The 13,751-nt window shown below is 30.9% G+C and overlaps 1 protein-coding gene across 1 annotated transcript in view; it reads left to right on the top strand.

Moving 5' to 3' along the window:
* Positions 1 to 13,751, top strand: part of LOC118186474 (uncharacterized) — a 154,214-nt gene that overhangs the window by 43,657 nt on the left and 96,806 nt on the right. Inside the window, exons 6-8 of the mRNA XM_085812652.1 lie at positions 1,702 to 1,795; positions 8,413 to 8,511; positions 8,890 to 9,090. Coding sequence (XP_085668778.1) covers positions 1,702 to 1,795; positions 8,413 to 8,511; positions 8,890 to 9,090 — 394 coding nt within the window. The remainder of the gene's footprint in view (positions 1 to 1,701; positions 1,796 to 8,412; positions 8,512 to 8,889; positions 9,091 to 13,751) is intronic.

The raw sequence follows: 13,751 nt of genomic DNA, 5'->3' as shown, positions 1-13,751 counted from the left end.
GTGCAAAGCGGAAATTATATGGAGCCGAGAATGTGCAATTCTCTGATTCCCTCCCCCCAAAGAAAAAAAAAGGGGGGATTTCGAAAGAGATTTCTATGTCCATTTGGAGAAATGAGGATTTTTTACAAAATGTTTTAGTACTCGTGTTTCTTACTTTTTTAATTTTATTTATTGATTGGTCATGTATGGAATTTTTAGCACATTACCATTCTGAAAAATCATTGTCACCTTTCATGCATTAATTTGTTAAAAAATTAGGCATCAGTAAGTTGCAAATACTTTCCAAAACCAGCAATGAGTTTGTCTTTTCCATTAGTGTTGTTAAGGGGAAGGACAGATAATCAGAAAGTACCAAATCCAAAGTAAAGTAATGTTTTTTACTCTGGTACTTTTTTACTTTTTCAAACGTACCATTAATGGATGTGATGTAACACTGTATTTGTAAGATCTTTGCTTTGGTTTTATGTAATTGTGATTAAGCCGATTTCACGTCTGTATGAAAGGATATAAGTTTAAACTATTTTTCTGTTTTACTTGCATTTTGGAATATATATATATATATATATAGGACCTGTCATTTAGAAAACAGTAAACTGGAGTATTTTTAAAATTATGAGCCTACTTATATTGGTGTGCACACCCAAACCATTGATAGTTTCTCAGGTTCAGCAAAAGGACATAATAAAAAGCACCACTCAACCTTTGTCACATCACTTAGATTCTAATTCGGGAGAATCATTGCACCTAGATGATGACTCAGAAAGATGATGATTATTTTGTTGCTATGCTAAATGCCATTTCACTGGAACGACTGGCATAAGTTTTGATGAATTCACATATCAGATAATTTTTGAGCTCCTATTAATTTTTTTTATATGCTACATCCATAAATTATATCTGTTGATTTTCTAATAAATTAAATAATTAAATACTTACATACCCATTCTTACATTCTAATAAATTAAATAATTAATTTCTAATAAATTAAATAATTAAATTGAGAGCAATTTGTGATTATCTAAATAAATAAAGAATGTTCCTTCAAACTTATCCTGGAAGGATTGGCCTATTTTGGCAGGATCTCTACCAACTTTTACAGCTGACGGGAAAATATGCGACCAAAATTTTTGATTTTTACCCCTGTAATTTTGAAGGCTTTTTTTGTGTAATATATTACTTAAGAATTTATATATTAAAAATGTATTGAAAACAGATGTCATATTTTTATTTTGTTACTTAAGTTTTTCAGCGTTTGCAGCAAATGTTTTATTTGTTAAAAAATGTAACAAAGCATTAGTTCTTTTTCAAAAAATTTGTAAGTTTTATGTAAGTGTGTACAGTCAATAGATGACAATTAATTGCAATGGGAATTATCTTTTCAGACATTTTTAGCCACATATATTAATAAATAGTAATTTATAAGTTGTTAATTATAATAAGTTGTAAGTGAAGAAATTATCTAATTTTAATAAAAAAAAATTTTGAAAGAAAAAATTTTCTGCAATTGAGAATGGTAATTTTCCTAATTTGTGTACTATTGGCAATGTAGAAAATTTAAATTAATTAAAAAATTGGAGAAAAAAATGGTAAGAATGTATCATTGTATGTTAAATTGCAGATTATAAATTTTGTTACAAGTCAGCTGTTTTTTTCTGCAGAATTGTTTCTAAACAAATACTGTGTGCATTGCTTTTAGGTAACAAGTATTCAATCTGTTTCAAAAGAAAACTTCAAATTTCCCGATAGTTCACATGTAAAAAATTTTGATGTTCTTGAAGAAAGAGATACTTCAAATGTAAGTTCAGTCTTTCTTAAAGATGTTAAAACCATTTTTTAATGTTATAGATTTTGTATTTTCTGTTGTGAAGCATAAATATTATTTATTAAATCATTGCAAAAATTTCATTAAAGAATTAAGTTTGTAAAATAATGTTTTCAATATTTCATATGCATATTGAAATCTACATATATATATATCAATTTTTGTTTTATATTTAAAATTTCATTATATGTTTCCTTCCCTAATCGTAAGCTTTTTTTTTTTTAATGTATGGATGTATTACTTGAGAATGTCTGTTAAAATAGATATTATTGTAATTTATTTTGCCACTGAATTAGCATTAATTGTGGCACTGTAATTAGATATCGTATTTTATTTTGCCATTTAAAAATCGTCTGTAAAGTTTATTGCAAATTTTATAGCTTAAATACTTGTTTAAATTATGGCATTACATATATATGTGCATTTAAGGGTCTTATTATAATATAAAAAATGAAATAATAATTATTTTTAATTTTTCATGGAACTATTTAATCATATGAAATTTTCAAAGGAAACTTAATAATACATATAAACTAACAAAGTAGATTTCATTAGGCCTTTTCTTTTTCTAGTTATTATCACTCTCCTTTCCCAAACTGTTTCATTGAAATGAAATTTAGTCTTAAAAATACATAATGTTTATATTGTATAATTTTAGATGGTTAGTAAATTTTGGAAATGATCAGATTTAAGATAATGTAGATTTGAAAATGCATTATTCTGTCAACAAATGCATATTCCAGAAATAAAAGTTACTCTTACTGAGACAAAACTTAGAGTTAAAATTCAGAATAATCTCTCAGGGCCTACTGTTGTTTCTCAGACAGGGTGATGCACTGGCCTGCTTGCTTTTTAACTTTACCTTCCAGAAAATCATGAATGGCTCCAACATTAATACTTGTGGAACTGTCTTTAACAAGTCTGTTCAGATTTTTGCGTTTGCTGATAATATTGACATAGTTGGACGCACTCCCGAGTCACTTAGAGGCTTTTACATCTCTAAAGCCTGCAGCCAGCAAAATGCATCTAGCAATCAACCAAAATAAAATTATGTACATGCCATGTGGTTATAACAGTAGCCCCTATTTTGAAATTGGGAAATAAATTTGGAATTACAAATTTGAAACTGTGAGCAAATTTAAATATTCGAGATCCTAAGTTAAATACTATAAAAAAGTTAAATCCTAAGTTAAATACTATAAAAAAAGTTAAATCCTAAGTTAAATACTCTCGATGATTTAATGCCTGAGATCCATAGTAGAATCCCAGATGCTAACCGATGTTTTTTCGGTCTCAAAAAGTACTTGAAGTCTAACTTCACTAGCAGAAAAACGAAGATTCTAATTTACAAAAGCTTAATCTTACCCATTCTTACATACTCTGGTGAGACCTGGAAAATGACAAAAAAAGCTAAAAGTGTCATTTCTGTCTTTGAAAGAAACATTTTGAGAAGTATTTTTGGTGGCATAAAATGTAACAATATCTGAAGAAGGAGGACTAACTCTGAACTCTATAAATCTTTTAAAGAACTAGATATAGTAAAATATATAAGGATTCAAAGAATTAAATAGGCAAGACACCTGTGCAGAATGGATGAAAATCGTATAACTAAAAAAATCTCGGCCAAACCATTTGGACCCGGAAAAGAGGGAGACCTAAACTTAGGTGGCTCGACGGTTTGGAAACAGACATAAGAATTTTAAAAATAACTAATTGGATGTCCATGGCCAAGGATAGAAGAGCTTGGAATTCGATTCTGAGGAAGGCAACCGCCCATCCTGGTCTGTCTGGCCATTGAAGAAGAAGAAGAAGTTAATGAAGAAAATTAAGTGCCTTTATTTCTGATTTTATTTATTTGTTGCTTTTTTCTAATTTATCAAAAAGTTACTTCTATTTTTTTTTTTTTTTTTTTTTTTTTAGGCGACCTGATTGGTATGTTCCAGACATTCTTATGCTATTTTTGCTTTAGTTATCTTGCGTTCTTTTTATAGCACTGCTTTTAGAAACTGAAGCTTCATTTAAAAATGTTCAAAGACCATTATGCACAATAATTTGTCTTAATTTCTAACAGAATTAATACAGTAAAGCCTTGTTAAACAACAGGGAGTTCTGTCATTAACACATTGTGCATATGGCAAAATATGTTCCACTGCATTAACTTTGGGGTGTTTTACTTGATCTGGAATTGATGATTACTTCAAGAAGCCCAACAGACGTAAAGCAGATTATTGCTATGTCTGATGTGACTGTAAAGTAGAGAGAATGTTTAAATAACCTTTTTATTTAAGCAGACTTTCCTACACACTCTCTTCTCCTACAATACAGTATCAGCCACAGCTTGTGGTGATGTAACTAATCAGAACAGTGAAATTAAACATGGAACAATAGTCAAAACTACAGAATTTGATACTACTCAAGAATGGCTCAGCAATTCTACTGGATTGTCAAAACAAAAATATCGGCAGCAAAGTAACACAAAGCTGAATAATTACGACTATCAAAGATGGCAGGAACTAAACATAGCATGCATGTGCAGCCAGAAACACTATTTCAAACTCTAAAAAACCCCCAGTTTAAATACTAGCTTGTATACACTTACATTCTGGTGAGGAATCCATAAAGGAAAAGTTTAAAATACAGATTCAAATCATAATAATTGTTTAAAATAATAACCTTACAACTTTCTGTGGGGGGAAAAAGGGGCTTAAATGTAGTTCAGATTAAGAAAGTATGTATAATTTATAAGACCTAAATATCACTGTAATTAAAAGGGGGGAATGAAACAAATATTAACTGAAAGGATAAGTAGGTACATAATACAGTACAAAGTTTTTAATCTGGACTCATCGGGACTTCGGCGATTCCGGATTAGGGATTTTCCGGATTATAGATCATCAATTTAAATCTGGTAAGATGGCATGCAGAAATTATAAAATTAAAAATATGAAATTGTAATTTATGAAATAAAGAGCAATTATGATCTAAAGGATATCAAAATTTACAAAGAAAAAGTTTAATATTTATTTGTTTACTTTATTAAACATTTCTTTCAATGTAAGTTGTTTAAGTTGCTTCATTTTTTGTGCTAATACTTTCTCTTTAATTCTATAAGGAGACATAATTTCTTGTTCAGTTCCACTGTTCAAGTCCTGTAATTGCTGTGTCGAGAATACCGACTAACTTGTCAATCGAAATGTTTTCGTTTTCAATAACCTCTCTGTCACTTTCTTCACTATCGGAAGTGGTACATCGAAACATGCTTTCACTTTGTAGATCCTTTGGCAGCTCCAGAATCGGAAACTCTTTTTGACATAATCGAAAGTTCAAGTTTACTTTTTATAAAATTGCTCTAACAGTCTGCAAAAAAGGAGGAATGAAACCTTTCCATTTGAAAGCAATGTTGTGAGGGCTTCAGTACTATGTCCTGGAGCATTAATGAGAATTAGGAGAACTTTAAAGCTCAAGTTTTGCTGTTCTAAGTAATGTTTAAATTCTCCAATTAATGAATTTTCAAACCAATGGACTTTGAATGATTTCATTATTCAAAGTCCATTGGTTTGAAAGTTTCTCACTTTCTAAGTTACTGTTGGAAGTGAAGAATCTTAAGAAATGATAAGCGAATAATCGCTTGAGTTCGTGTGACAGGAAACAACAAGGAACAACGCGATCTGCAAGATTAACTGAAATAGATAATTAGATAATTTTAGCCTAGCTTATACCGTCTATTATACATTAAACGCACATGTGTAAACGTAATATGACATACATAAATGCATATGCGCATGCGTAAACGCATTATGCCTTTACGCATGCGCAGAAGGTTTGTAGCTTTGAGGTCTGGATTATAGATCATTTCGGATTATGGATGTCCGGATTAAAGACCTTGTACTGTAGTATTATTTTTTTAAATAGTGGTGATTTTTGCTTGGGTATGTGTCTGAAGCAAATCACTAAGCATTTCATGGTAAGGAGTGCAGAGTTTTTCCGTGCCTCTCATAAAGTGTTCTCTTTTTCTTGATTTGGAATAATCTTCATTACAAAATTAGAGAGTTTCTTTGCTGTTTCAACTATTTGTTTAACTTCTTGTACATTAAAGTCTCTTTGTTGTCATCACTATTGCTGATTTCACAATAGGCTGGTGTTATAGGATCATCCAGTTCTTCATTTATTATTTTATGATCAACATTCTTGACTTATTTTTCAATTTTTCCTTTTTTCTGTGTCTGAAAATCCTTCACCACCTATTGCTTTTGCAATTTATGCAATTTTCTTGGCTTCATTTTCAATCGATGGAAATCTTTTAAAACTATTGACAACTTCTGGCCAGTGCTGATGCTAAAAAGCATTCATTGTTGATCAGCTTACTTGTTCCCAAGCAAGTTTAATCACTTCTGTGCAGTGTCTTATGCTGAACTGCTTCCAATGCACCATTAGTATGCCATGTTTTCCTTCATGTAGTGCTTTATTTGTAGAGATGTAAACATGACTGACATAATGGACTTTAAATGATTTCATTATTCCTAGATTCATTGGTTGTTTCAAGAAAATGGTGTTCGGTGGGAGGAATGAAACCTTTCCATTTGAAAACAATGTTGTGAGGGCTTCAGTACTATGTCCTGGAGCATTAATGAGAATTAGGAGAACTTTAAAGCTCAAGTTTTGCTGTTCTAAGTAATGTTTAAATTCTCCAATTAATGAATTTTCAAACCAATGGACTTTGAATGATTTCATTATTCAAAGTCCATTGGTTTGAAAGTTTCTCACTTTCTAAGTTACTGTTGGAAGTGAAGAATCTTAAGAAATGATAAGCGAATAATCGCTTGAGTTCGTGTGACAGGAAACAACAAGATAGAAGGGTAAACTAACCCTTTATTAACTAACAAAGTTTAACAAAAAGTTTTTAAGTTTAACAAAACTCTGTCTTGGAGTGTACAAGAAAGCCGACACTTAGAGACTAAGAATAATACTAATCTTAACTAAAGAGACATATAGAAGCTATCAAGATTCTAACAGAGTTGGTCCCTTAACGTTAATAGACTGTAAAGCTATCAAGGGCCTAAAGTACGGCTGAGCATAATAATAGGCTACGAGAGGGTAGCCTAAAAAGGCAGACGCGTACAGCCAGAATACCTGGTATCTCTTTCCCTAAGACTGAAGAACTTTGCAGTTAAATACCGCTTTTCCTCATTATGTATTCAAACGTGATTCTGAAACTGCGTTCTGGCTGGAAGTGGTAAGTACAAGTTAAAAAATGATAGGAAAGAAACTTTAACTCAAAATTTAACTGTTAATAAAATTAACATAATCCTTACACAGTACTATTACGTAATCCTTACACTGGACTATTACAGTGCGGCTGGCGCTCTGCAGCATACCGTGCATGATTGAAATTTCTCATATTGGAACAAATTAAATGGAGACAATTAACACTTATATATAAAATCATATTCCGCTAGTCTGTGTTTGACAAGGGTTTTACTGTAAAAAAGTTACAAAAAATAAATCAATAATATGAAACTCCTATTATTTATACCTATGTTATATTTCAAGAGGGAGATCTGGAACTGGTATTGAGTCCCAAATCTCTAACAGATGTAAAACGAATTGTCACTATGTCTGAAAGAAACTGTAAAATCTTGGAAAGGTTTAAGCAACATTTTTGTTTAAACAGAATTCAGAATGTAAATGAACGTGTCAACTAATCAACTACAGTTTGTGTTGGTATAATGGAAGGAATGGTCAAATTCAAATTAAAATGTGAAATAGTAGGAAAAGACTACATAATTTAAATAATGTCTATGCTTCTTGGTGATTCTAACCAGAGTGTGAAAATCAAATTATTGGCAGCGACTAATGTAAAACTGAAAATTACTATTGTCAAAGTCAGCAGGAACCAAACGTAGTGTGCATGTGCAGACCAGAAACAGGCTGGGTCTTAAAAATCCAAAAACCTCAATTTAAATACTAGCTAACTCATTTACATTCTGGTGAGGAAACAGAAAGGAGAAGTTATTATAAAGGTTGGAATTTTACTCAGCATTACATCTGCTTTCCACCCAAGAAAAGAACAAAATAAGTGCAGCTTGTGCTCCCAACTGCAAGTCTATGTAAAAGAAGAAAATACGTTAAAGTTCAGGACAGAATGAATCAGTTCAACTTGACGAAAATGAAACTGTTTAAAAATTATAGTAGGAAGACTAATTTTCGTGTGTGTCTTGAATATTGTGTACTGTCTGTTTCTGTTTACAATACTTAAGTTTACATTTATTTGAAGAATCTTTTTTTTTCGTTTATTAAAAATTGAAATGTGCCTTAAATATTTGTTTTGCTGTTTGAAGATATTTTGAACTTCTATGCCAATGTTTTATGTGAAGTATTGCAGATCTAATTTTGATTTTAATGTTTTTGAAAATATTTTCTGAGCAATGGTAATTTTCTTAGTTTATCATTAGTTGCATAAAAATTTTATATTTTATTAGTTTAGCTGAGCAGTCCAATTATTGTACCATTTTATATAAAATTGTAGCTTTTACAAATCAGTTATTTTTTCTACGAAATCCTCTCTAAACAAATACTTGTTATATTTTTAGGTGACTAGTCTTCAGTCTACTTCAAACAAAATCACAGAATTTTCAGACAATACACTTACAAAAAATTCTGAAGTCATTCAAGAAGAAAACTTCACAAGTGTAAGCTAGATTTTTTTAAAAGAAATTAATGTACTTTTTATAGTTGTAATTTTTTTTTATTTTATCTTGCAAAATTTTGTTTTTGTTAAACTATTATAAAAAATCTTCCAAAAATGAATTTGTAAAATAATATTTTCATTATTTTATACATGTATTATTATACAAATTTTTGTTTTTCATGTTTTAAATTTCGTTACATATATTGACACCTAATTGTAAAGGCATTTTTGTTACATGAGTAAAGTACTTAAAACTGTATGCATTAAAAATGAACTGATATGTATTGGAAATTAGATATTATTTTTATCATTCGAAAGTTATCAATATATGGAGGTTATTTCATCTGTTGTAAATTTTATACATATATTTATTTTGAAGGATCCTGTTATATCACCAAAGGCAAAAGTATCAGATCCTGATAGCTTGAGCCCAGAAAGATTAGAAAAGTACAAGTCTCTGTATAAAAGGGCTAGACAACATGCTGCTGATGGAAAACTAAGAGAAGCTCTAAGCTTTTTAAATGAAGCTAAATCTATTTGTGAAAGTGATAAACTGCTTAAGCGAATTAAAGATATTGAGGTTAGCTGTATTTTTACACGGTTTTTCAATTGTTGATGTAATAATCTTTTGCTTAGATAATATATTTGATTTCTAAATTAAAAATGAATAAAATGTTTAATATAAATTTAAATAGGAAAAATAAATTAAACAATAGTTATGTAGCATTAAGTTGAAGAAAATATATGCTATCTTGGAATTCATAAAACTAATCATAAGACCATTTTTCTTCAATGGGCGTTTTCATACAGTCATTTCTTTGGGAATGGGACAGCTGACTTTTCAGCAAAGAGAGAGATGATAATTGTGCAGTCACCTTTAAATGTAATTCTATTTTCAACTGCTGGGAGATTTATAAAAAAATAGAACAAATATAAAACTAGATCACACTTCCTTGTTAAAGGGTTCACCTCATTCTGTCACCAAAGTCAGATTAATCATTGGCAAATTTAATCCCAGAATTTTTAACCTGAAACATATATGATTTTCAGACTATTTTGATTGTCATGTTTTCTGCTTGATATCATAAACTCAGTATTCTCCCCCTCTTAAAATGGTTACCATTTTTAAACTTAGATTCAGATGCATTATTTTTCTATGATACATATTTATAATATAGCATTTGATTTTCACGCTTTCTTTAGGACACATAATATTATTCTTTCATTAATTATTTTTTGTCTTAAATGTTGACTATTTTTACCTTTCCATTAATTTTAAAACAGTAGTTTCTTTGTGTCATCGTTCATTGTTTCATCTCTTCTAAAGAGGTTATCACACTTGGTTACAGTCTCTGCTAGACTGGACTTTTCTAAGAAACGAGATTTTGGTAGTACTGGTTTAATGAGAGGAAAAAGAGACCCGCCTGAAGGGAAGTCCCGCCTAGCTACGGAAATGATGTTACGGCTGTGCAGGATTTTTTTGTAAACCTCACTGAAAATGTCTAAGCTGGACCTCTGTCCCTGGTAGAAACAACCAATCAGAAGAAAGTTCTGCTTCTGAAGCATCACATGATCCCGATTTGAGTGATAGTTGATTACTGCTTTGCGTTCAAGTGTTTGTAGTAAGGAGAATGGCAATCTAGCTAACTAGGTCAGGTGGGTTTCCTGAAATTGTGCAGGTTCTGATAATTGTCCCTTTCGACGTCAAGTCCCGCGTAGCCGAAGCATAATGTGGTTGAGTTTAAAATGTTATTTTTAACTACGCAGGAATTAAAAAAAAAAGCAATGGTTTTCTTTCTTCTTTCTTTCTTTTTTTTTTTTCTTTTCAAGAACCTGAAATTTTGCATATATAGAAAGAGTTCAAAAATAGCATTAAATTAAATTATTTATTGAGAATTACAGTACGCAGATATACAATGAGAAACACTGCAGGATAACAATGGTCTGTGTACTAATAATTGGTTTCATAATTTTAGAATACCTTTTTTTTACCATTTTATGCTTCATTGGGCTAAAGAACTAATTTCCATCAAATGGCTCAATAGACTGTTAACTATGGGTGAAAATGCAGCAGTTGATTGGAATAACTGTTTGAGAGGAGTTTATTGCTAGTTTTTGATCAAATGTTTGAAAGATAAAATTGGTGCACCTGAAAAAATTGTCAAGGTTGACAAAAATTGATTTGTCAAGCAAAAGAAGAATATTGTTGAAGCAAATGGTTTTGGGAAGAGCCTGCGGGGAAATGAATGAATGTTTCCTTGTGCAAATACCAGGCAGAGGCATCAAAACTCTAATGGAGATGTCAAAACAACATGCACATGAAGTAAATATTCTATATTCAAATTGCTAGCTTGCTTGTCAGGGAAAGGAATTGGTAAAGGCTCGTTTTCAATATTTTACAATTAATCATAAATATAACTTTGTAGATCCAGTATCTGGTGCAAATGCACAAAAAACTGAAGGATTTTTGAAGAGGAAAATAGCTTGCCAAATTGATTAATATTTAGGAGAATTATTGTGGTGACAATATGTATGACAAGAAAAGCTATTTGATTCTTTCACAACAGGAATTTTTAAGTTATGACTTCAATAAATAAATATCCTCTTCCCACACATTGTGGATTTTAATTTTTCGAAGGATGTCACTGTGCTTTCTAATTTTTGCCAAATTAATTTTAAACATCAGCAAATTTCACAAATGTGGCACCACTTTAACAAGGGACTACCTACTAAACAAATCAAAGAAAAGAATGGGGGACACTCAATAAAATTTCTTCTTTTCCAAGACATGCATTCACAGCTTTCCATTTTAAGCTGGAACATGACTAAGTTACTTCTGTGAATTTGGATTCCATTCATCTCTTGCATGCAACACTTCTGATCGAATACTAGGCCCTCGAGCAGCCATGTGGCAAATTTGTTAGTTTGACTCGGGTTCTAATCTTGGCTTGTCAGCTGACTGAGTTTTGTATCGTTTTTTCCCTTCATGTAAAACATAATTACAAGCTGACTTTCTTAAAAATAATCCTCTACAAGGGCATTGCTGCACTTAGGCAGGTAGTCTTTGTATGCTTTGCCATAATCCAAACCAGTTGTATCCTGATAGATGCTAGTTTGCTTATAATTCAAGACTTAATGACTGAGTGGTCATTTTCTACCTGCTTTAAAGGTATGTATTAACTCTTAGTTATGGATAGAGTCTGTGGAATCCATGTCATTCTGTAATTATCATGCCTACAAAAATTACTATTGAATGCTCTCACTTTCATTGCCGTCCTTGTTCAAGGAATACTAACATGTATCACAATAGCTTATGTCTGTCATTTACGCAGTTCAATACATGAAACTTCTAGAATATCTTAGATTTGATTTCTTATTTTTCAATGCTATTAATTCATTCCATTCTTTAAAAATTTTCATAGATTTTATATTTTATAATGTATTACTTTTTTTGTAACTTTTTTATTGGATTATAAAAATGAATTTATGAAAATGATGGTGTTCATGAAATTAAAATAGATGTTAAAAAAAGCAAGGTAACAAATTGAGTGGAGGGAAATACACCCCCTGTTCCCCTAGAGAATGTCATATAGCAGTTATAGCGTCAAACGCTAAACGTCAGTTATAGCATAATTTGACTTTTATTAAGAATTAACCTTTTGGAAGAATGTTTACTTTTTTTTAAAAAAGTTTTATTTGTATAGCAAAGTTATTTCTCTACAACTATTTACTTTAAAACTATTAGTTTTTTTTTTTTTTTTTTTTTTTATATATATATATAAATATTTCATTGGTCTCAGTCTGTCATTGAAAGGGACATAATAATTTGAAATTTCCTCTTGTTCATTATTGTGCAGATTGTGTGTTTCTTTCACAGCTGAGTCAACATTCATACTGAAGAACTTAAGTAAGATTTTAAGTTTGTATCATGTAGCCCAATAATTGAAAGGGAAGTAAAATTTGCTTTCCTTTTTTGGGGTGGGGTGCACATTGTCTGTTTGGAAATCAGGGCTGTGGAATCAGTAGGGAAACTGACCAACTCCGTCATATAATATACATATACAGGGTGTTTTTTTTTTAACTGACGGTACTCAGAGACTTCTGTAACTTGAATTATCAGCTGCAAAGTTATGAAATTTTGTACAGGGACTATTGACGACATGGGAAAAAGGAATCCACAGAAAAAAATTAGTTTCAAAAGTTGCCGATAGGGGAAAATGTGACGCTTTACACTAAGATAGCTAAAATTTTGCATAAAACCCGCGAAAAAATTGCAAAATGCTGATTATGTAGTTGACACCCGTGCCAGTATTTTGAGTTCCATTTAGCTGTAGAGAATAAGGTGAACAGAATGCAATGCTTAGTCCAAGAAAATGGAGGTCATATTCAAAATGGCCGATGTCTTCTCCGGTAAAGCGATTCTACTGAATAAAAACAAAAGAACAAAGAATAAAAAGGAAGTCGAATAGAATGGTCTCTTTTTTTTTTTGTATAATTTGTAACCATTTACAGAAGTTATTTTTTAGAATAAAGCACATTTGTAGAAAAATTAATTCTTTGTTATTCATTTATCTGTTTACTGTAACTTTTTAAACTGGTCAGAAATTTTGTTGTGCAGTTAAGCTTAAAATTTAGATCAAAAGCATCATATTGCTCCCTCTCCCCCATCGGCAACATTTGCAACTAAATTTTATTTTCACAGATTCCTTTTCCCCATGTCGCCAATAGTCCCTGTACAAAATTTCGGGGCTTTGCGGCTGATAATTCAAGTTACAGAGGTCTTCGAGTTCCGTCAGTTTAAAAAAAAAAAAACAACAAACAACACCCTGTATATATGTAAATGTATACACTAGGTTACAGCTTATTTTTTTTTTTTAATGTAAAAGAAGTAATATATGCTACAGAAAAAAATTGATGGCATAGCAAATTATTTATATTAATTAGCATTTATTATGAAATAGCATTTATTATGAAATGGCATCAGTTATTTCTAAGAAACAGTATAGCTTCGGCAAGATCTTCTTTATTGGAGGGCCATATATCCGATTTGTTAAACTTCAGAGCTGAGGAGAGTCTTTCCACCCTAACTTGAGTAGGAGGAAGAGCTGTTACTGTTAGGGCTACTTCTTTTAACTTTTCAGGTTAAATTTTTATAAGTTCTAAAAGAGGTGTGTTGCAAGTGCAATCATATTTCCCTGTTTCTTCAAAGGTTGTGTAGAAATCTTGTTTGTATTTTTCATT

Source organism: Stegodyphus dumicola, chromosome 3, assembly GCF_044657685.1.
Source record: "Stegodyphus dumicola isolate Sdum_Otavi_A_Nest chromosome 3, ASM4465768v1".
Classification (NCBI taxonomy): domain Eukaryota; kingdom Metazoa; phylum Arthropoda; class Arachnida; order Araneae; family Eresidae; genus Stegodyphus; species Stegodyphus dumicola.
Note: the sequence above shows the minus strand (reverse complement) of the source record. Positions and strands in the feature narration are given on the sequence as shown.